At 43.4% G+C, this 23,814-nt stretch overlaps 1 protein-coding gene across 5 annotated transcripts in view; it reads right to left on the minus strand.

Moving 5' to 3' along the window:
- Positions 1-19,474: 19,474 nt before the first annotated feature.
- Positions 19,475-23,814, minus strand: part of dennd2b (DENN domain containing 2B) — a 155,171-nt gene continuing 150,831 nt past the window's right edge. For all 5 annotated transcript variants that reach the window (XM_056279011.1, XM_056279016.1, XM_056279012.1 and 2 more), the window contains 2 exons: positions 20,456-20,542; positions 19,475-20,038 (listed from right to left, as the gene is read on the minus strand). In XM_056279011.1, the coding sequence (XP_056134986.1) occupies positions 20,004-20,038; positions 20,456-20,542 (122 nt within the window). In that variant the 3' untranslated portion in view covers positions 19,475-20,003. The remainder of the gene's footprint in view (positions 20,039-20,455; positions 20,543-23,814) is intronic.

The following is a 23,814-nucleotide window of genomic DNA, read 5'->3' on the forward strand; positions in this document are numbered from 1 at the left end:
ACCCCCTCACTGCAGAAGAGAGGAGCGCTGCACTCAAATTCCTCCTCTCCTCTACAGTACAACTGCCAAAAAAAGAAAAGGAGAGTCTAATCCTTTTCCTTAAATAAGCCTGTGCATAATAATTGGGAATTAGGGAGATAAGATAATTATTTTTTTCTAGGGCAAATTGTCCCCGGAAGCCTTTCTCAAATGGAGGGAGGGGCCAAGTGACCTACAATGTCGAAGAGAAGGAATTTGAGTGCTACTAAATGCTCTGGAGCGGGCGGGCAGGGTGAGCCATGCTGGACGGGGGCAAAGTGAGCTTGGGCTGCACCGGGTTGTTCTGTGATGGAATAGGCCAGACCGGGCCAGGATGGGCCAGGCCAGGCCGGGCTACATGATGAGCTTGCTGTTGCCCTTCTTCCACATCCTTGTATCAGCACGAGGAAGGGGAAAGGTCCCAGTGGAGCTATGCGCTAACGTAGCACATCAAAATGGGGTCAGGCTCTGAGAAGCTCCAGATGGGACTAGGTAACAGTCCTGCCATTCCCTCTAACACTGTGAAATCAATTAAGATCCTATCACGGCGTTTCAAAGGGAAGAAACGGCACACACTGTAAAAGGACACAGAGGCATCTAACTTTAGATCTGCAGAGGAAGCTGGTTACAGAGAAGATTGTGTTACCATACTCTGAATCGTATCGGTGAGGTCGGCTGTGAGCTGGTATGACACTTGTAGAAGAAACTGTGGTCAAGAATACAGATTTCCCTTCAACCAGATCACAAAAGATTGTGAACTCATGCACAGCTTCAATCAAACCACGAGGGCATCTGGAGCTTAGAGCAAGTCTGCCTGACAAGACCACCTGCACCCTGACCTACAAATCTGACAACTTTCTCATTCTTAGGTGCTTCATGAGAGAGCTTAGAGCCATCCCATTCCCCACTGTGTAGTCTAACACCCAGTTTAAACCAGCATTAGTCAGTCATGCTACACCCTGTTTCTTGTTCACACAGCTCCCCAGAATTTTAAAACCATGCCTTTCCTTTCCCTCGCACTTGCACTCTTCCCATCTGTCTCGCAAACTAAAAAAATCCTCTGGCTTCACTATATAGCCTGTTAAGTGAAGCTGGCACTGGATGAAACGCAGCCGGAGAGCACGCTTCCTCCAGAGATGTCACAATAATAGAAACCTCCACACTGATCTCTCCCTTGAAAGCACACCTAAGTAACATCCATTAACACCAGGGTGATGCTAGCTTGCTGAATGCATCTGACATTTTGCTGAGAGGATTATCCTCCACCATGCTGTCAAATTCACTGTGGAATTTTATGCATCTTCCCACTGCAACATGCATCTATTCTCTCTACATGGACTATTCTCTTTAGAGTAGATGTGTCTCTGTACTTAGTCCCTGTTCAAGCCACAAATCCATGGACGCCTCTGGTGGCATCACTCTAGGATGCAAAACATCTCTTCTGCAAAACATCTCTTGTGCATGCTCATAGCATATTGACATAACAGAGGCTGTAACCAATCTGTAAAATCCTGTGCTCTCATCCACCGGCTCTGAGTCCATGCGGACTGGGCAGCACACTGACCGCGTAACCCCCTTCTGCTTGTACTTGGAGAGAATGGATGGATATACTTTTTCTTTTTTGGTTCTTCTAATGACTCGGTTTGTAATGATTACATCTTTAACGTGTCCTAAACCAGAACTAATACTACATGTTCACGTACATTTACTGCATTTAAATGACATTTAATGGATCCTCACTGCAAAATATGATAGAAAAATACCTCAACTTTTGTTGCGCTGACACACAGGAATACTTGTATTTCTTATAGTTTTGGCCAGTCAATGGTAAATTAACTGCATAAACAGAATTGAACATTAAAAGTGTTTATAGGTCACTGAAATTAGTCATGCAGTATGAGCACATACTGTTCATAATCGCTGACAATTAACTTTTTCATTATCCCCAAAAGAAGGATTGAGGGTATCTTGGAAGTTACCATCAAATGTCACGTTTAGGAAACACATGTGCAGGGATCCGTAATTGGGACTATAAATGTAAATATAAATATAAAGGGGATAACATCTCCTTAATCACAAGTAGGCCTATTGAAAGTATATGATATTGAAAGTTTAAGATAATAAAAGTATATGATAATGAAATATATGATAATGAAATGATAATGTATATGAACATGATTATGACATATATGATATTGAAAGTTTCAGATAACGAAAGTATATGATAATGAAATATATGATAATGAAATGATAATGTATATGAACATGATTATGACATATATGATATTGAAAGTTTCAGATAACGAAAGTATATGATAATGAAATATATGATAATGAAATGATAATGTATATGAACATGATAGTGAAATGTATGATAATGAAATAAATGATAATGAAAGGAAATTATATTGAAAGTTTAAGATATTGAAAGTACATGATAATGAAATTTATGATAATGAAATGATAATGTATATGAACATGATTATAAAACATATTATATTGAAAGTTTAAGATAACAAAAGTATATGATAATGAAATAAATGATAATGAAATATATGATAATGAAATGATAATGTATATGAACATGATTATGACATATATGATATTGAAAGTTTCAGATAACGAAAGTATATGATAATGAAATATATGATAATTAAATGATAATGTATATGAACATGATTATGACATATATGATATTGAAAGTTTCAGATAACGAAAGTATATGATAATGAAATATATGATAATGAAATGATAATGTATATGAACATGATTATGACATATATGATATTGAAAGTTTCAGATAACGAAAGTATATGATAATGAAATATATGATAATGAAATGATAATGTATATGAACATGATTATGACATATATGATATTGAAAGTTTCAGATAACGAAAGTATATGATAATGAAATATATGATAATGAAATGATAATGTATATGAACATGATAGTGAAATGTATGATAATGAAATAAATGATAATGAAAGGAAATTATATTGAAAGTTTAAGATATTGAAAGTACATGATAATGAAATTTATGATAATGAAATGATAATGTATATGAACATGATTATAAAACATATTATATTGAAAGTTTAAGATAACAAAAGTATATGATAATGAAATAAATGATAATGAAAGCATATGATAATGAAACATGACATTGAAAGTTTAAGATATTTAAAGTATATGATAATGAAATATATGATAATGAATTGATAATGTATATGAACATGACAGTGAAATATATGATAATGAAAGGAAATGATATTGAAAGTTTAAGATATTGAAAGTACATGATAATGAAATATATGATAATGAAATGATAATGTATATGAACATGATAATGAAATATATGATAATGAAATTAATGATAATGAAAGTATATGATATTGAAAGTTAATTGAAAGGACGTTACAGCGAGCATCATCCTGACATCCACTTGCAAAATACCAAAAATACCAAAAAGAGGCAAACGGTGAAAGGTGAAGAACTTTCCGGTTATTTACGTGTCCCCCATTTAAGAGGGACAGGGAGAGGGGGGGCGGAGGGAGAGAGAGAGAGACAGGGAGAGAGGGATGGAGGGAGAGAGAGAGACATGGAGAGAGAGAGAGAGAGAGAGAGAGAGAGAGAGAGAGAGAGAGAGAGAGAGAGAGAGAGAGAGAGAGGGACGGAGGAAGAGAGAGAGAGAGAGAGGGATGGAGAGAGAGAGAGAGAGGGACGGAGGAAGAGAGAGAGAGAGAGAGAGAGAGGGACGGAGGAAGAGAGAGAGAGAGAGAGAGAGGGACGGAGGAAGAGAGAGAGAGAGAGAGAGGGACGGAGGAAGAGAGAGAGAGAGAGATTGCACTTTTCCGGAGAGTCGCTTCGCTTCGAACAGCTTGGCTTTAATGCGAGCAGGCTATGGCGCATGATGGAGCGGGTACTCTTCTTTCTGAAATGCGCACCACTACGCTCGTGACAAGGCGCGGGGGGCATCGTGGCGCAGTTCAAAACGGAACATGAAGATAAACGAGTGCACACGTCACATTCAGCACGCAGACCGATACACAAACAGGGCAACCCAGCCGTCCGTTAGGAACGTCAACAAACTGGCCGCTTGTGCCTATGCGCAAAATAATCCTCGTCCTACACCCACATGCAAAACATCCTGGTAGAGGACCAGAAACCGCACCAGAAACAGCACCAGAACCAGGAGCGTCTTGACACAAGCCGCTGTACCGCGTCACGGTCTCGGCAGGAAGAACTGGCGGAAGTGTTTTAATGTCAGCTGCTCCGTGGCTTAAATAGTGCGAGTTCTTTACCTTGACCTGCGCCTCACTGTGGAAACTCCCCATCGGATGTCGCTCTTTGGTCCTGCACATTTTGAAGATGCCAAGTCTCGCATTTAATCGTGAGATTTACTTATTCACACGCGCTCTTCAGGCGGTGGCGCCACTAGTAAATAAGACTGGGTCTGTCTTGTGTTTACGCCGCAGTCAACTTCGCACCTCGTATTAATCTGAATCACTGCTTTTGTGCCAGCGTGTCATCCAGCTCAGACACACATCACTTGGTCTTCCTCTACACACCCACACCCAGTGCGTCACCAAGAGCACGTGCATGCAGGTTTTTCTCCACCCTAGCAGTACAACACTGATTAGCACACCTTCAGCTACATGTGCGTAAACTGATGGTGCAGTGCTGAATTAGAAGTAAAGTGATGGTGTACTGCTGAATTAGAAGTAAAGTGATGGTGTACTGCTGAATTAGAAGTAAAGTGATGGTGTACTGCTGAATTAGAAGTAAAGTGATGGTGTACTGCTGAAATAGAGGTGATGGTGTACTGCTGAATTAGATGTAAACTGATGGTGCAGTGCTGAATTAAAAGTAAAGTGCTGGTGCACTGCTGAATTAGAGGTGATGGTGTAGGGCTGAATTTGAAGTAAAGTGATGGTGTACTGCTGAATTAGAAGTAAGGTGGTGGTGTAGTGCTGAATTAGAAGTAAAGTGATGGTGTACTGCTGAATTAGAAGTAAAGTGATGGTGTACTGCTGAAATAGAGGTGATGGTGTACTGCTGAGTTAGAAGTAAAGGGATGGTGTAGTGCTGAGTTAAAAGTAAAGTGCTGGTGCACTGCTGAATTAGAGGTGATGGTGTAGGGCTGAATTTGAAGTAAAGTGATGGTGTACTGCTGAATTAGAAGTAAAGTGGTGGTGTAGTGCTGAATTAGAAGTAAAGTGATGGTGTACTACTGAATTAGAAGTAACGTGGTGGTGTAGTGCTGAATTAGAAGTAAAGTGATGGTGTAGTGCTGAATTAGAAGTAAACTGATGCTGTAGTGCTGAATTAGAAGTAAAGTGATGGTGTACTGCTGAGTTAGAAGTAAAGTGATGGTGTAGTGCTGAATAAGAAGTGGTAGTGTAGTGCGGAATTAGAAGTAATGTGATGGTGTACTGCTGAGTTAGAAGTAAAGGGATGGTGTAGCGCTGAGTTAGAAGTAAAGTGATGGTGTAGTGCTGAATAAGAAGTGGTAGTGTAGTGCGGAATTAGAAGTAAAGTGATGGCGCAGTGCTGAGTTAGAAGTAAAGTGATGGTGTAGTGCTGAATTAGAAGTGGAAGTGTAGTGCCGAATTAGAAGTAAAGTGATGGTGTACTGCTGAATTAGAAGTAAAGTGATGGTGTAGTGCTTAATTAGAAGTAAAGTGATGGTGTACTGCTGAATTACAAGTAAAGTGATGGTGCAGTGCTGAATTAGAAGTAAAGTGATGGTGAAATGCTGAACTAGAAATAAAGTGAGGGTGCAGTGCTTAATTAGAAGTAAACTGATGGTGCACTGCTGAATTAGAAGTAAAGTGATGGTGCACTGCTGAATTAGAAGTAAAGTGATGGTTAGTGCTGAATTAGAAGTAAATTGATGGTGTAGTGCTGAATGAAAAGTAAACTGATGGTGTAGTGCTGAAATAAAAGTAAAGTGATGGTGCACTGCTGAATTAGAAGTAAAGTGGTGGTGTACTGCTGAAATAAAAGTGATGGTGTACTGCTGAAATAAAAGTAAAGTGATGGTGTACTGCTGAATTTGAAGTAAAGTGATGGTGTACTGCTGAATTAGAAGTAACGTGGTGGTGTAGTGCTGAATTAGAAGTAAAGTGATGGTGTACTACTGAATTAGAAGTAACGTGGTGGTGTAGTGCTGAATTAGAAGTAAAGTGATGGTGTAGTGCTGAATTAGAAGTAAACTGATGCTGTAGTGCTGAATTAGAAGTAAAGTGATGGTGTACTGCTGAGTTAGAAGTAAAGTGATGGTGTAGTGCTGAATAAGAAGTGGTAGTGTAGTGCGGAATTAGAAGTAAAGTGATGGTGTACTGCCTGTGTTAGAAGTAAAGGGATGGTGTAGTGCTGAGTTAGAAGTAAAGTGATGGTGTAGTGCTGAATAAGAAGTGGTAGTGTAGTGCGGAATTAGAAGTAAAGTGATGGTGTAGTGCTGAGTTAGAAGTAAAGTGATGGTGTAGTGCTGAATTAGAAGTGGAAGTGTAGTGCCGAATTAGAAGTAAAGTGATGGTGTACTGCTGAGTTAGAAGTAAAGTGATGGTGTAGTGCTGAGATAGAAGTAAAGTGATGGTGCACTGCCGAATTAGAAGTGGTGGTGTAGTGCTGAAATAAAAGTAAAGTGATGGTGCACTGCTGAATTAGAAGTAAAGTGGTGGTGTACTGCTGAAATAAAAGTGATGGTGTACTGCTGAAATAAAAGTAAAGTGATGGTGCACTGCTGAATTAGAAGTAAAGTGGTGGTGTAGTGCTGAATTAGAAGTAAAGTGATGGTGTACTGCTGAATTTGAAGTAAAGTGATGGTGTACTGCTGAATTAGAAGTAACGTGGTGGTGTAGTGCTGAATTAGAAGTAAAGTGATGGTGTAGTGCTGAATTAGAAGTAAACTGATGCTGTAGTGCTGAAATAGAAGTAAAGTGATGGTGTACTGCTGAGTTAGAAATAAAGTGATGGTGTAGTGCTGAATAAGAAGTGGTAGTGTAGTGCGGAATTAGAAGTAAAGTGATGGTGTACTGCTGAGTTAGAAGTAAAGGGATGGTGTAGTGCTGAGTTAGAAGTAAAGTGATGGTGTAGTGCTGAATTAGAAGTTAAGTTTGTGGTGTACTGCTGAATTAGAAGTGATGGTGTAGTGCTGAATTTGAAGTAAAGTGATGGTGTACTGCTGAAATAGAGGTGATGGTGCACTGCTGAATTAGAAGTAAAGTGATGGTGTACTGCTGATTTAGAAGTAAAGTGATGGTGTACTGCTGATTTAAAAGTAAAGTGATGGTGCACTGCTGATTTAGAAGTAAAGTGATGGTGTACTGCTGATTTAGAAGTAAAGTGATGGTGTACTGCTGAATTAGAAGTAAACTGATGCTGTCGTGCTGAATTACAAGTAAAGTGGTGGTATATTGCTGAATTAGAAGTAATGTGATGGTGCAGTGCTGAATTAGAAGTAACGTGATGGTGTAGTGCTGAATTAGAAGTAAAGTGGTGGTGTATTGCTGAATTAGAAGCAACGTGATGGTGTAGTGCTGAATTAGAAGTAAACTGATGCTGTCGTGCTGAATTACAAGTAAAGTGGTGGTATATTGCTGAGTTAGAAGTAAAGTGGTGGTGTAGTGCTGAATTAGAGGTAAAGTGATGGTGTAGTGCTGAATTAGAAGTAAAGTGGTGGTGTAGTGCTGAATTAGAAGTAAAGTGGTGGTGTAGTGCTGAATTAGAAGTAAAGTGGTGGTGTAGTGCTGAATTAGAGGTAAAGTGATGGTGTAGTGCTGAATTAGAGGTAAAGTGGTGGTGTAGTGCTGAATTAGAAGTAAAGTGGTGGTGTAGTGCTGAATTAGAAGTAAAGTGGTGGTATATTGCTGAATTAGAAGTAACGTGATGGTGCAGTGCTGAATTAGAAGTAACGTGATGGTGCAGTGCTGAATTAGAAGTAACGTGATGGTGTAGTGCTGAATTAGAAGTAAAGTGGTGGTGTATTGCTGAATTAGAAGTAACGTGGTGGTGTAGTGCTGAATTAGAAGTAAAGTGGTGGTGTAGTGCTGAATTAGAAGTGGAAGTGTAGTGCCGAATTAGAAGTAAAGTGATGGTGTACTGCTGAATTAGAAGTAAAGTGATGGTGTAGTGCTTAATTAGAAGTAAAGTGATGGTGTACTGCTGAATTACAAGTAAAGTGATGGTGCAGTGCTGAATTAGAAGTAAAGTGATGGTGAAATGCTGAACTAGAAATAAAGTGAGGGTGCAGTGCTTAATTAGAAGTAAACTGATGGTGCACTGCTGAATTAGAAGTAAAGTGATGGTGCACTGCTGAATTAGAAGTAAAGTGATGGTTAGTGCTGAATTAGAAGTAAATTGATGGTGTAGTGCTGAATGAAAAGTAAACTGATGGTGTAGTGCTGAAATAAAAGTAAAGTGATGGTGCACTGCTGAATTAGAAGTAAAGTGGTGGTGTACTGCTGAAATAAAAGTGATGGTGTACTGCTGAAATAAAAGTAAAGTGATGGTGTACTGCTGAATTTGAAGTAAAGTGATGGTGTACTGCTGAATTAGAAGTAACGTGGTGGTGTAGTGCTGAATTAGAAGTAAAGTGATGGTGTACTACTGAATTAGAAGTAACGTGGTGGTGTAGTGCTGAATTAGAAGTAAAGTGATGGTGTAGTGCTGAATTAGAAGTAAACTGATGCTGTAGTGCTGAATTAGAAGTAAAGTGATGGTGTACTGCTGAGTTAGAAGTAAAGTGATGGTGTAGTGCTGAATAAGAAGTGGTAGTGTAGTGCGGAATTAGAAGTAAAGTGATGGTGTACTGCCTGTGTTAGAAGTAAAGGGATGGTGTAGTGCTGAGTTAGAAGTAAAGTGATGGTGTAGTGCTGAATAAGAAGTGGTAGTGTAGTGCGGAATTAGAAGTAAAGTGATGGTGTAGTGCTGAGTTAGAAGTAAAGTGATGGTGTAGTGCTGAATTAGAAGTGGAAGTGTAGTGCCGAATTAGAAGTAAAGTGATGGTGTACTGCTGAGTTAGAAGTAAAGTGATGGTGTAGTGCTGAGATAGAAGTAAAGTGATGGTGCACTGCCGAATTAGAAGTGGTGGTGTAGTGCCGAATTAGAAGTAAAGTGATGGTGCACTGCTGAATTAGAAGTAAAGTGGTGGTGTAGTGCTGAATTAGAAGTAAAGTGATGGTGTACTGCTGAATTTGAAGTAAAGTGATGGTGTACTGCTGAATTAGAAGTAACGTGGTGGTGTAGTGCTGAATTAGAAGTAAAGTGATGGTGTAGTGCTGAATTAGAAGTAAAGTGATGGTGTACTGCTGAGTTAGAAATAAAGTGATGGTGTAGTGCTGAATAAGAAGTGGTAGTGTAGTGCGGAATTAGAAGTAAAGTGATGGTGTACTGCTGAGTTAGAAATAAAGTGATGGTGTAGTGCTGAATAAGAAGTGGTAGTGTAGTGCGGAATTAGAAGTAAAGTGATGGTGTACTGCTGAGTTAGAAGTAAAGGGATGGTGTAGTGCTGAGTTAGAAGTAAAGTGATGGTGTAGTGCTGAATTAGAAGTTAAGTTTGTGGTGTACTGCTGAATTAGAAGTGATGGTGTAGTGCTGAATTTGAAGTAAAGTGATGGTGTACTGCTGAAATAGAGGTGATGGTGCACTGCTGAATTAGAAGTAAAGTGATGGTGTACTGCTGATTTAGAAGTAAAGTGATGGTGTACTGCTGATTTAAAAGTAAAGTGATGGTGCACTGCTGATTTAGAAGTAAAGTGATGGTGTACTGCTGATTTAGAAGTAAAGTGATGGTGTACTGCTGAATTAGAAGTAAACTGATGCTGTCGTGCTGAATTACAAGTAAAGTGGTGGTATATTGCTGAATTAGAAGTAATGTGATGGTGCAGTGCTGAATTAGAAGTAACGTGATGGTGTAGTGCTGAATTAGAAGTAAAGTGGTGGTGTATTGCTGAATTAGAAGCAACGTGATGGTGTAGTGCTGAATTAGAAGTAAACTGATGCTGTCGTGCTGAATTACAAGTAAAGTGGTGGTATATTGCTGAGTTAGAAGTAAAGTGGTGGTGTAGTGCTGAATTAGAGGTAAAGTGATGGTGTAGTGCTGAATTAGAAGTAAAGTGGTGGTGTAGTGCTGAATTAGAAGTAAAGTGGTGGTGTAGTGCTGAATTAGAAGTAAAGTGGTGGTGTAGTGCTGAATTAGAGGTAAAGTGATGGTGTAGTGCTGAATTAGAGGTAAAGTGGTGGTGTAGTGCTGAATTAGAAGTAAAGTGGTGGTGTAGTGCTGAATTAGAAGTAAAGTGGTGGTATATTGCTGAATTAGAAGTAACGTGATGGTGCAGTGCTGAATTAGAAGTAACGTGATGGTGCAGTGCTGAATTAGAAGTAACGTGATGGTGTAGTGCTGAATTAGAAGTAAAGTGGTGGTGTATTGCTGAATTAGAAGTAACGTGGTGGTGTAGTGCTGAATTAGAAGTAAAGTGGTGGTGTAGTGCTGAATTAGAGGTAAAGTGATGGTGTAGTGCTGAATTAGAGGTAAAGTGATGGTGTAGTGCTGAATTAGAAGTAACGTGGTGGTGTCTGATTGAGTGCTACTGTCTAGACCAGGGTATCCACGTGTGGAGGGACCTTGTGACACCAGGACACACTAAATACTACATATGTGCTATAAAATTACCAATCAAGTGTCAAGACCTGACAAGACGTGCCATGATTGGCTGTCCTGTCTGTGTTGTCCCCTGTTCAGTCTTCTGCCTACTGGTGATCACATGACACAGGGAGCCATGTCGACACTAAAAAGAGGTGTTTTGGAATACGGTGGTTCAGTGGAAAGCACTGGGTTGAGACCCATGAGTGTGTCAGAGCAGGGCGCTCGGTGGGCTGCAGGATGTCCTCAAAGAACACAATTTGTTTGAGAAAAAAAATACATTTTGCGATCAAATATATTTTATCAAAAAAAATAAAAAACACTTATTACACTTTTTTGAGTCAGTGAAAATGCAGTGATTTAAGTACATTCCATCATATCACAAAATATTGTCTGTTTGATTTAGTCGTTAGCAGGCCGTGTATGAAGGCTGGAAAGGGACATCCTGCGTAGTGTGCAGGTAATGCAGCTGCACTGGGGCCTGCAACACTTTGGGCCCGCATGCACACATGGACCCTCTTTATCTCACCACTATCGTATCAGAGATCTCGAGCACTGAGTCTACAGTATACGGTATGTTCAAAAATGTGCCCGCGTGTAATTGTGGACAAGCGTAACATCCATCCACCCATCCACCCACCTTTCCATCCGTCCATCCATTATCCAAACCGCTTATCCTCTCTCAGGGTCGAAGGGATGGTGGAGCCTATCCCAGCAGTCACTGGGTGGCAGGAGGGGAAACATCCTGGACAGGCCGCCAGACCAGCACAGCCGCCCCCCCCCCACACACACACACACAATTTCTCACCTAGGGACAATTTGGGACGGCCGAATCACCTGACCTGCATGTCTTTGGACTGTGGGAGGAAACAGGAGCCCCCGGAGGAAACTCACGCAGACACGGGGAGAACATGCAAACTCCACACAGAGGAGGACCCAGACATGCGTAATACTGCGTAGCAAAACCCACACAGAAGCATTAGCTGGCTGGCAAAGTGTCAAGACTTCATACAGCGAGAAGTGTGCCTATGATTGTAATATTCGTATAAAACTAAACAAGACGGTGATGTAAGTAGACCTTGTTCATTATCTATTTGACTAGTGATCAACCTACATACCTGTGTTCTTTGTTTATGAGGCCTATGCACAGACATGAATAATGTCAGTGTGGATGGACCGTCACAATAACGTTGTCATCTGTGTCAAGGCGCACTGTCACAACTATGTTTTCATCTTGTCAAGGTGCACTGTCACGACTGTTTTCATCTTGTCAAGGTGCGCTGTCACGACTATGTTTTCATCTTGTCAAGGCGCGCTGTCACAACTATGTTTTCATCTTGTCAAGGTGCGCTGTCACGACTATGTTTTCATCTTGTCAAGGTGCGCTGTCACGACTATGTTTTCATCTTGTCAAGGTGTGCTGTCACGACTATGTTTTCATCTTGTCAAGGTGTGCTGTCACGACTATGTTTTCATCTTGTTAAGGTGTGCTGTCACGACTATGTTTTCATCTTTTCAAGGTGCGCTGTCACGACTATGTTTTCATCTTGTTAAGGTGCACTGTCACGACTATGTTTTCATCTTGTCAAGGTGTGCTGTCACGACTATGTTTTCATCTTGTCAAGGTGCACTGTCACGACTATGTTTTCATCTTGTCAAGGTGCGCTGTCACGACTATGTTTTCATCTTGTCAAGGTGCACTGTCACGACTATGTTTTCATCTTGTCAAGGTGTGCTGTCACGACTATGTTTTCATCTTGTTAAGGTGTGCTGTCACGACTATGTTTTCATCTTGTTAAGGTGCGCTGTCACGACTATGTTTTCATCTTGTCAAGGTGTGCTGTCACGACTATGTTTTCATCTTGTCAAGGTGCACTGTCACGACTATGTTTTCATCTTGTTAAGGTGCACTGTCACGACTATGTTTTCATCTTGTTAAGGAGCGCTGTCACGACTATGTTTTCATCTTGTTAAGGAGCGCTGTCACGACTATGTTTTCATCTTGTCAAGGTGTGCTGTCACGACTATGTTTTCATCTTGTTAAGGAGCGCTGTCACGACTATGTTTTCATCTTGTTAAGGAGCGCTGTCACGACTATGTTTTCATCTTGTTAAGGAGCGCTGTCACGACTATGTTTTCATCTTGTTAAGGAGCGCTGTCACGACTATGTTTTCATCTTGTCAAGGTGTGCTGTCACGACTATGTTTTCATCTTGTCAAGGTGCACTGTCACGACTATGTTTTCATCTTGTCAAGGTGTGCTGTCACGACTTTGTTTTCATCTTGTCAAGGTGCGCTGTCACGACTATGTTTTCATCTTGTCAAGGTGCGCTGTCACGACTATGTTTTCATCTTGTCAAGGTGCACTGTCACGACTATGTTTTCATCTTGTTAAGGTGCACTGTCACGACTATGTTTTCATCTTGTCAAGGTGCACTGTCACGACTATGTTTTCATCTTGTCAAGGTGCGCTGTCACGACTATATTTTCATCTTGTCAAGGTGTGCTGTCACGACTATGTTTTCATCTTGTCAAGGTGCGCTGTCACAACTATGTTTTCATCTTGTCAAGGTGTGCTGTCACGACTATGTTTTCATCTTGTCAAGGTGCGCTGTCACGACTATGTTTTCATCTTGTCAAGGTGTGCTGTCACGACTATGTTTTCATCTTGTCAAGGTGCACTGTCACGACTATGTTTTCATCTTGTCAAGGTGTGCAGTCACGACTATGTTTTCATCTTGTTAAGGTGCACTGTCACGACTATGTTTTCATCTTGTCAAGGTGTGCAGTCACGACTATGTTTTCATCTTGTTAAGGTGCACTGTCACTGATTATGTTTTCATGTTAAGGCGCGCTGTCACGACTATGTTTTCATGTGTCAAGGCGCACTGTCACGGCTATGTTTTCATGTGTCAAGATGTGTTGTCACTGATTATGTTTTCATCTTGTCAAGGTGCACTGTCACTGATTATGTTTTCATCTTGTGAAGGTGTGGTGTCACTGACTGTTTTCATCTTGTCAAGGAGCGCTGTCACTGATTATGTTTTCATCTGTGTCAAGATGTGCTGTCATGATTATGTTTTCATCTTGTCAAGGTGCGCTGTCATGATTATGTTTTCATCTTGTCAAGGTGCGCTGTCATGATTATGTTTTCATCTTGTCAAGGTGAGCTGTCATGATTATGTTTTCATCTGTTAAGGCACTCTGAAATCAGATTTTGTCAAGTAGGCTAATCTTCGTACCGTGCCCGAGAACGATTGCCCACCACCGGTCAGCTTTCACACTTTCACAATAGTAATGTCGTTCTAGACTGTTCTAGACTGTGCATCTTATTTTCGACCCCTTGAAGCACAGTGCCGACTGTTGTTTCATGCTAAGTGCACCAGGGGACTCATAGAAAAAAGAAGGTGACATGATGACTGAGATTGACAGGAAGCCTCCCAGTTGGGAGGGCTAATAACAGTGTTGCAGTGACAGCCGCCAGACTGATGTGCGAGGACACAATTAGGTTACTAGCAGGATGCGGGAGCCGGTGCTAGACTTCTGTGCCTTTTGTGATCCTACCAACTATTCACAACACACAACTTTGAGGTAAGCCGTCAAGGCCATGTCAGACTTGAGAGGGGGGTGAGCATGTTTCGTTCTCTTTTTTTGAGAGGGGGAATTTTTCCCTTTTTTCTTCCTATTGTATCCGGCCAATTATCCCAATCTTCCGAGCCACCCTGCAGTGGCGCCCCCAAGGGCTGGCCAGGGGTGGCCACGGCCACCCTGATACTATCCCAGGCCCCCCCGCTGGCCCCCCCAGCCACGAGTCGCATATGCAGAATATGCTTCTGATTATGCAGAATATGCTTCTATCTGATATCTTACATTAGGTGCTGTTCATTTAAATCAATAATGTATATTTTTCTTAACTCTCATATTGACAGTTTTCCACTAGCCTATAGTACAGTATACTACAACAGCAGCATAGAATTCCCGAAATTCAGTCATGGCTTTTGGTTTTGGTGTGCCACCCCAAGATTTTCAGTGGTCCCATTTGGCCCCCCCTATGAAACATTTCTGGGGGCGCCGCTGCCACCCTGGTCTCTGCTCCACCCCCTCTGCCGATCCAGGGAGGGCTGCAGACTACCACATGCCTCCTCCCATACGTGTGGAGTCACCAGCCGCTTCTTTTCACCTGACAGTGAGGAGTTTCACCAGTGGGATGTAGCGCGTGGGAGGATCACGCTATTCCCCCCAGTCCCCCCCTCCCCCCACCGAACAGGCGCCCCGACCAACCAGAGGAGGTGCTAGCCTAGCAACCAGGACACATACCCACACCCAGCTTCTCACCCGCAGACACGCCCAGTTGTGTCTGTAGGGACGCCCGACCAAGCCGGAGGTAACGTGGGGATTCGAACCGGCGACCCCCGTGTTGGTAGGCAGCAGAATAGACCGCTATGCCACCCGGATGCCCTGGCAGTGAGCATATTGACATGAATGGAATAGTTCACGAATTCTAAATGGAGATTATTAGGAAACCCTTTGTACAAGGACAAATGAATCCAGATTGGGACACAAAGATGACTTTTGGTTGCTTGAAGTTGCCTTTTTCCATCCATATGGCCAAGTTCAAACTTTGCTGTCATATGTATTTAGAATACAGTGAAATGCTTGTTCTCTCTTTGCCTTAACACAAGGGACCCAAGGACAAAGAACACAGGCACACCATCCAAAAACAAAAAAAATACACAGTGCATTCCTACATTATATAGACTATACATTACACGATAACACAACAAAGTAACATGGGTGCATCAGCTGTTCAGCAACCTGACTGCCTGTGGAAAGAAACTTACTGAGATGGGTGGTGTGTGACTTGATGCTCTGGAAATGTTTTTAGATGGAAGGAGCGAGAACAGAACACGAGCTGGGTAGCTGGGGTCTTTAATGATGTTTTGGGTTTTCCTTTTGCAGCGAGTGGTGTAAATATTATGAAGTTGTGGTACCTCCATGCCAATGGTTTTTTTCTGCGGTCTTTACAGTCCTTTGAAGCAGTCTGCAGTCCTGAGTGGTCAGGTTGCCAAACCACACTATGATACAGCCTGCCAACACACTCTCCATGGTACTACGTTAAAAGTTCATAAGAGTTTTGGTACTCAGACCAAAACCCCTGAGACGCCTCAGAAAATAATCTCTGCTGTGCCTTCTTGAGGATTCAGTTGGTGTTGAGAGACCATGTGAGGGTGTCTGGGATGTTTAAACCAAGAAACCTAAAACTGTCCACAGTTTCAACAGATGAACCACTGATGGAAATAGGAATGTGATTTCCTCTGATCTTTCTAAAGTCAACCATGATTTATCTTGTCTTATTGACATCTAGAGCAAGACTATCGTGGCACCACTTCCACTTCCCTCCTATAGGTCCTCTCATCACTGCCGCTTGTTAGTACAATCACTGTGGTGTCATCTGTGAATTGAATGTTGCTGTTGTGGTGATACACAGTGGAGGATAGATTCACCAGGGGCTGCTGCTCCTTTAAGGAAGACGTTCAGGGTTATGGCGTAGGCATGGTTTAGAGTTTCCCAGGAGGTGGAACCATGTTTTGGACAGCCTAGCTGTTAGCTTGTTGCCATGAAAGATTGGGCTGTACCGGTGTTTTGTGTGGTGAGTAAACGGAATCAACTCGACTCGATCTCTCCGTCTCCTCATTCCTGCACTCCCACACTGTTGTCATCTTTGGCAACACAGTCGTGTGTAAACAGACTGTACAATAGGGGACTGAGACAGCAGCCCTGAGGTGCGCCGGTCCTAAGAACTAATGTAGATGAGTATGTTTTACCTAGTCTCACAGTCTGGGCCCTGCTGTCAGGAAATCAAACAGCCAGTTACAGATAGCGTTGCCCAGACCAAGACCTCTGAGTTTCAACGCCAGTTTGGATGGTACAATTGTATTAAAAACAGAGCTGTAATCAATCAACAACACTCTGACACAGGTGTTTTTCTTTTCAAGGTGCACTAAAGCAGTATGCAGAGCAAGTGCCATAGCGCAGAGGTGTCAAAACCAGGTCCAGAAAGTAAAAGTCCAAACCATGTATTTGCTCCACTCATGCACTACACCAGGAGATTCTAGTCAACACCACTCCTCCTCAACTAGGCAGGGAAAACTAGCTAACGAAATCAGCTGGTTTAGTAACACGGTTGGAGCAAATACACAGTTTGGGCATTTACTTTCTGGACCTGGTCTTTACACCTCTGCATAGTGTCATCTACAAATCTATTGGAACAGTAGGCAAGCTGTAAAGGGTCCAGGGTAGCAGGAATGTTGCGTTTTATGTAAGATATTACCAATCTTTCCAGACACTTCATCATAACAGGTCAATAATCATTAAGGTAAGAGACAGCTGGTTTCTTGGGTACAGGCACAATGGTGGTTTTCTAAAAACACAGTGGAACCACACACAATGACCGAGACGGGTTAAAAAGGTCAGTGCAAACCTGAGATGGTTGAGTGTAACACGCCTTGAGGACACGGGAAGGGATGCCGTCTGGGCCAGCAGCTTTACCAGCCTGAACTCTTATTAAAAGTTTTACTCACATCAGCCTCTGTCACCTGCAGACCGACTTCATCAGGTGGGCACTGTGCTGCTGTCCCTGGGTCCACGCTGTGAGCTTCCCAGAGGCCATACAAGTTGTTGAGCTCATCCGGGAGAGAGGCAGGGAGGGGTGTTGACAGACACCCTGGGTTTATAGTCTGTAATCGCCTGCAGTCCCCTCCACATGCACCGCCAGTCACAGCCACTGTACTCCTGTTCCACTTTGTTCCTATATTGTGTTTTAGCAGCTTTGACGGCTCTCCTTAAAGCATACCTGGGTTTTTTGTCCTTGATCCCGATTTAAAAGCAGTGGTATGCTCCCCCAACCTTGGGCGAATGTCGCTGTTACTCCAGGCCTTCTGGTTGGGGTAGGAGTGAATAGACCATACTGGGAAACAGTTATCCACACAGAACCTAACATAGCCAGTGACCGAGTCAGCACACTCATCCAAACTCGAGGCTGAATCCTTAAAGACTGACCAATCTGTTGATTCAAAACATCCCTGAAGTTTAGATTTGTGTTCTTCAGTCCAGCACTGTACTGTGACAGTGGACTGCATGCGCTTCACTTTCTGCTTGTTGGCAGGAAACAGGACCACTCACAGGTGGTCGGTCAGATTTCCCAAAGTGGGGTCATGGGATAGAGCTGTAAACTGCCTTGACCATGGAGTAACAGTGGTTGAGTCTTACTGCCTCTGGTTGGGCAGGTGACATGTTGGTGACATGTCGGTAGCACAGATTTCAGGATGCAGTGGTTAATGTCTCACGCCAGTGGTCTCAGGGTGCAAGTTCTCCTGCCTGCTGATGACTCCATACAGTTCGTCCAGTGCTGCTGTGGCAGTAGCTTTCAGCGGTATGTAGACAGCTGTTAACAACACACAAGGGAATTCCCTTGGGAGATAGTGTGGTCTGCACCTTCTTGTTAGTTGTTCCAACACTAGCGAACAGGACTGAGAGACTAGTTCCACGTCAGTGCACCATGAATTGTTAACCAAGAAGCATACACCACCTCCCTTTACCTTGCCAGTAGTCTCCATGGAACAATCCATGCAGTGGCGCCCCCAAGGGATAGTATCAGGGGTGGCCACGACCACCCTGATACTATCCCAGCCCCCCCCAGCCACGAGTCACATATGCAGAATATGCTTCTGATTATGCATACTATGCTTCTATCTGATATCTTACATTAGGTGCTGTTCATTTAAATCAATAATGTATATTTTTCTTAACTCTCATATTGACAGTTTTCCACTAGCCTATACAGTATACTACAACAGCAGCATAGAATTCCCGAAATTCAGTCATGGCTTTTGGTTTTGGTGTGCCACCCCAAGATTTTCAGTGGCCCCATTTGGCCCCCCCTATGAAAAGTGTCTGGGGGCGCCACGGTCCATGCAGTGCACAGAAAACCCCCGCGGTTGTGCAGCCCTGTCAGGTGTATTAGGGCCTAGCCAAGTCTCTGTAAAGCAGAACACACAACAGTCCTACATGTCCCTTTGAGAGCTTATTTGGAAATGAAGTTCGTCCAGCTTGTTGTCAAGGGACCGGACGTTAGGCGGCAGTATGCTGGGACTCCAGGGCCGGATAGGACGCCATCGTAGCCTCACCAGGGCACCACCTCACTTCCGGCAGCGCTGTCTGCAGCCATCGGTATCCGTTTGTTGTCGGTCATGTGTCGGCAAGTCCGGCGGCGTCCAGCTGTCGGGAAGGTCTAATCTCATGTTGGGTGAAGTCTGGCGATCATGAGTCGGTGTGCAAAACGCGCTTTGCGCAGCAAAAAAGCGGCACATAACAGGAAACCAAGGCGTAGCGAGGCGGAGCCCGGCGCCATCTTGGACCCCATCACGATCACGTGGCAGAGAGCGGGACGTTTCCGACGACGCAGTCTCTCGACCTCTTCCGCGAGCCACTGCAAATACTGAGGTAGGGAATGACGTCAGAGAGGCGTTGACTTGCTCATGGCAGACTCCAGGGTAAAAACAAGAAATGAAAACTAAGGATCTCACAACAGTTTATGGAAGTCGTCGAGTCAAGTAATGCGAAGGCGTTTGGATGAGATCGTGTTGCTGAGTTGTATTGTAGTAGCAGTGTGTGTAACCGGTTATTTTCTTGCCCGGTGCGGGATGCGATACGAGGTGTACTGCACCACAAGGCGACATCACTAACCGCTCGGCTAAAGGGTCAGACCCGCTAGCTAGGGACTAACGTGTCTTATTAGTAGTTTACAGTAGAATGAATGTATGTAGGCATTTGAAGTACTGTGTCTTTATTTACCAATGTTTTTTTTCCTTTATTTTTTATAAAAGACTAAACATTTTTACACTTACAGTTTTCTTCATTCTGCATTAATGCATGTACAAATCATGCCAGAGACGAGTAAGGTTTACAGCGGACAATACTGACGTGAAATGATACACGAACCAACATGCATCTGCTGTACATCTATGCCCGCGTGGTAACACATTTACTCACACACCGGCATCTCTCCTTCACAAGCATACGTGGACATCAGTGGTTACCTGGAAAACTCACTCACTCTGTACCATCCTAATATCATTAGCCTTGTAAGGTACCAAACACTTAGAAATAATTCTATATTTAAGAGTATCACAGCCAGTTTACGAATGACCTATGTACACATTTCCACCGAATCCTTGGACAGATGAGTCAGTCAGAATCACCACAACTCTCTCGGGACATCAGTTCTTCAGTTTGTCGCAAACTGTCCGACCACATTTGACATGATGGCAGATTACCATCAATTCTTTTTGTGAAGAAACTTCATTTTACTCCCTGAAAGACAGTTAAGAGATATTAACATCAAATATTAAACATAAGTACACAAGTAATGACAATGAAAATAACACATTTGACTTAAAGCACCTTTCAAACAAACTCAAGGACACAGTGTGCTTTATGAAGGTGGAAAATGCTAAAAGCAGGACTGAGAAAACATGAATAAAAAAGCAATAATAAAACAACTAGCAGGCCGAGGCTGGGGAATGTCAGGAGAAATAAAATCCGCCGGTAGGAAGGGCCTGAATAGTACACTAAAATACAGCTCACACTTTACCCAAACCCCTGTCTAAATAAATGTGTTTTAAAGGCAACAACTGAGTGTATTTGGTAGTGGAAAATATGTTGAATTTTAAAGCAGGGTATTATGCTACCAGCAAAACTGAGACAGAACCGGTCCAACGCAGAACTTACCCAAGCCTTTCAGAAACTTATTGACTCCGCTCTGCTCTGTGTCTGGCAGCTCCTCTAGATACTGCTCCACTCTCTGCTCAAACAGACCTGCCAAAGGCACACAGCAACCACAAGATGCTTACTTCACTGAGACTTGACTATTTGTCTAGTCTGCTAACCGGAGTCCTAGTGGTGATAGTCTGGGTCTGAGGGACTGGGTCCGCTCAGCGTTCTCCATACTGCCTCTGTATGTGAACGGGGGCTTTGACTTACTATGAGCAGTGCTGCAGGGAGCAGCGGAGCAAGAGGGTAAACTTCAGATACTTATTCCCCTTGCTGGCTTTCATCTTCATGAAATTCACTAGTGTGTAGCGGTCTTTCCCGCTGCCTACCAACACGGGGATGGTCGGATCGACCCGTGTTGCCTCCGCCTTGGTCGGGCGTCCCTACAGACACAATCGGCCGTGTCTGGGGGTGGGAAGCTGGATGTGGGTATGTGTTCTGGTCGCTGCACTAGCGCCTCATCTGGTCGGTCGGGGCGCTTGTCCTTACCATCAGGTGAGGAGGCATGTGGGAATCTGCAGCACCTCCTCGGATCGGCAGAGGGGGTGGAGCAGCAACCGGGATGGCTCGGAAGAGTGGGGTAATTGGCCAAGTACAATTGGGGAGAAAAAGGGGGGAAATTATAAAAAAGAAAATAAAAATCACTGAGTGTGAGTCCTGCTCCTGCTTGAGCAACTGACACTGACCAGTGGTTTTGAACTTGTTTTCTTACGTTATGCTGTGGACTATCCTCCTTTTATGATGTTAATGTTGTGTATCTAAGTAGTTTTGTGCATGTTATGTGTGTTTGTAAGTGAAAAATGTCTCCCTTGTTAAAGAGATACTCGTTTTCCACAAAGTAGAATAGTGACATGGTCGACCATAATAATCTGCCAAGAGACGCTCAGTACCAGAGCACATATCTGCAGCCACTAGAGGTCAGCAGGAGTGAGCAGTCTGCAGAAGCGCCACACTCAGGCCAGTGACAGCCAAGAGACAAATCAGACATTCAGTTTGTCTGAAGAGATGTTTCATTCCTCTGTAGCTCTGCTCCATCATGTCCTGCCACAATGTGGGGCACGACACAGCAAGTTCCTCCACCACATCACGCTCTCCTGTTTACACACAGAGCACCTCGGGAAAAGAAAATTGACAAAATTGTACACATTTTTCTCCAGCCCGACCTCTATTCTCTCTTGGCCTCACCCTCATATTCTACCACTTGGTATTTAATACCCATGTAGTTTCATCTGAGTGGGGTGAGAGATCCCTCCTCTGTTGCTCTCCCTGAGGTTTCTTCCTGGTTTTTCTCCCCGTTAAAGGGTTTTTATTTTAGGGAGTTGTTCCTTATCCGACGAGAGGGTCTAAGGACAGGATGTTGTGTTGCTGTTAAGCCCACTGAGGCAGATTTGTAATTTGTGATATTGGGCTATACAAATAAAATTGATTTGATTTGATTTGATGTCACAGAAAAACCATCGACAGAGATGCAAGTAAGATGTTCTCCATCACCTTTAACCTCTTCAAACAAATCAATCTTTTGGTAAAGCTTTTTGTTTTCTGTTGTTTTTTTGGGATCCCCCCCCTTTTTTTCTCCTAAATTGTATTTGGTCAATCACCCCACTCTCTGAGCTGTCCCAGTCACTACTCCACCCCCTCTGCCGATCCGGGGAGGGCTGCAGACTACCACATGCCTCCTCCCATACATGTGGAGTCACCAGCCGCTTCCTTTCACCTGACAGTGAGGAGTTTCACCGAGGGGACGTAGCGCGTGGGAGGATCACACTATTGCCCCCAGTTCCCCCTCCCCCTTGAACAGGCGCTCCAACTGACCATAGCAGGCACTAGTGCAGCGACCAGGACACATACCCACACCTGGCTTCCCACCCACACATAAGTCCAATTGTGTCTGTAGGGACGCCCGACCAAGCCGGAGGTAACACGGGGATTCAAACTGGCAATCCCTGTGCTGGTAGGCAACAGAATAGACCGCCACTCTACCCGGATGCCCTTGATAAAGTTTTACTTTTATCAACTTTTACTTTACCACCTTACTGTCGTCCCCTGCTCTCTCTGCCCTGTGCCCTGTCTCTCTCCACTATATCCTCAACAAGAACGGCTTAAAATGCAACCCCCCCCCAAAAAAAATTAGGTCTTTCTGATGTGTCATCTTGCTTTTCTGGGCTGTTGGTTAGCTAAAACCTGATTCAGACCAGCTAACTGTAGCTCTGTTGAACCGCTGTAAAACATCTATTTTACAATGTCAATGTTCAGCATGCAGTCAGGACATGATGTAAATAACTCATAAGTTAGAGACTCAGTTAAAAATGTGAGTACTACACATACATCATACTACAAACTTGAGATAATGATCCTGTATCGTTCTGTTGATCAGTCACATGACAGTTGTGCGTCATGTCTATGGGACTATGAACTGGTTTGCCATAGATAGATTAAGCATAGTCCTGGATCCAACTGAATTTTGTGCGGATTCTTCATATAAAAGTTAAGTTAGCCCAGGACCAGGCCTATGCTGTCTGGAAAACTGACCATCTGAGTCCTTGTTTGATCAGTATCTGATTAATACATATTGCTGTAAAAATGTATTATTGGAATTATTTTATTTTCAAGTTATCGTTAGAATGTCACTCTTGGGGAGTCCAGGTAGCGTAGCGGTCTATCTGTTGCCTACCAACACGAGGATTGTCGGCTCAAATCCCTGTGTTACCTCTGGCTTGGTCGTGTATCCCTACAGACACGATTGGCCGTGTCTGCGGGTGGGAAGCCGGATGTGGGTATGTGTCCCGGTTGCTGCACTAGCACCTCCTCTGGGGGGGAGGGGGAACTGGGGGGAATAGCGTGATCCTCCCATGCGCTACGTCTCTCTGGTGAAACTCCTCACTGTCAGGTGAAAAGAAGCGGCTGGTGACTCCATATGTATCGGAGGAGGCATGTGGTAGTCTGCAGCCCTCCCCAGATCAGCAGAGCGGGTGGAGCAGCGACCAGGATGGCTCGGAAGAGTGGGGTAATTGGCCAAGTACAATTGGGGAAAAAGGGGGGGGGATCCAAAAGAAAGAATGTCACCCTTACCGTGAAGCCTTGCAGCTTCTCTACACATTTCCACACAACTCTCAAAATCCTCTTGAAAAAGTGGCTTTGTTCAGTTGGTTAACAGTGATTGCTGCAGTGCAGTGGGGTTCAAAACGAAATCCTTTTAGGATTACAATTCATACTGCCCCTTGGCATATGATTATGAAATGCAATATCAAATTTATTTTCCACTAGTCGCCGAATATTCCCCGTCTTCCTTGGAGGGGGTTAGAGCAACCACAGCCAGC

This window comes from Lampris incognitus, chromosome 4 (assembly GCF_029633865.1).
Source record: "Lampris incognitus isolate fLamInc1 chromosome 4, fLamInc1.hap2, whole genome shotgun sequence".
Taxonomy (NCBI): domain Eukaryota; kingdom Metazoa; phylum Chordata; class Actinopteri; order Lampriformes; family Lampridae; genus Lampris; species Lampris incognitus.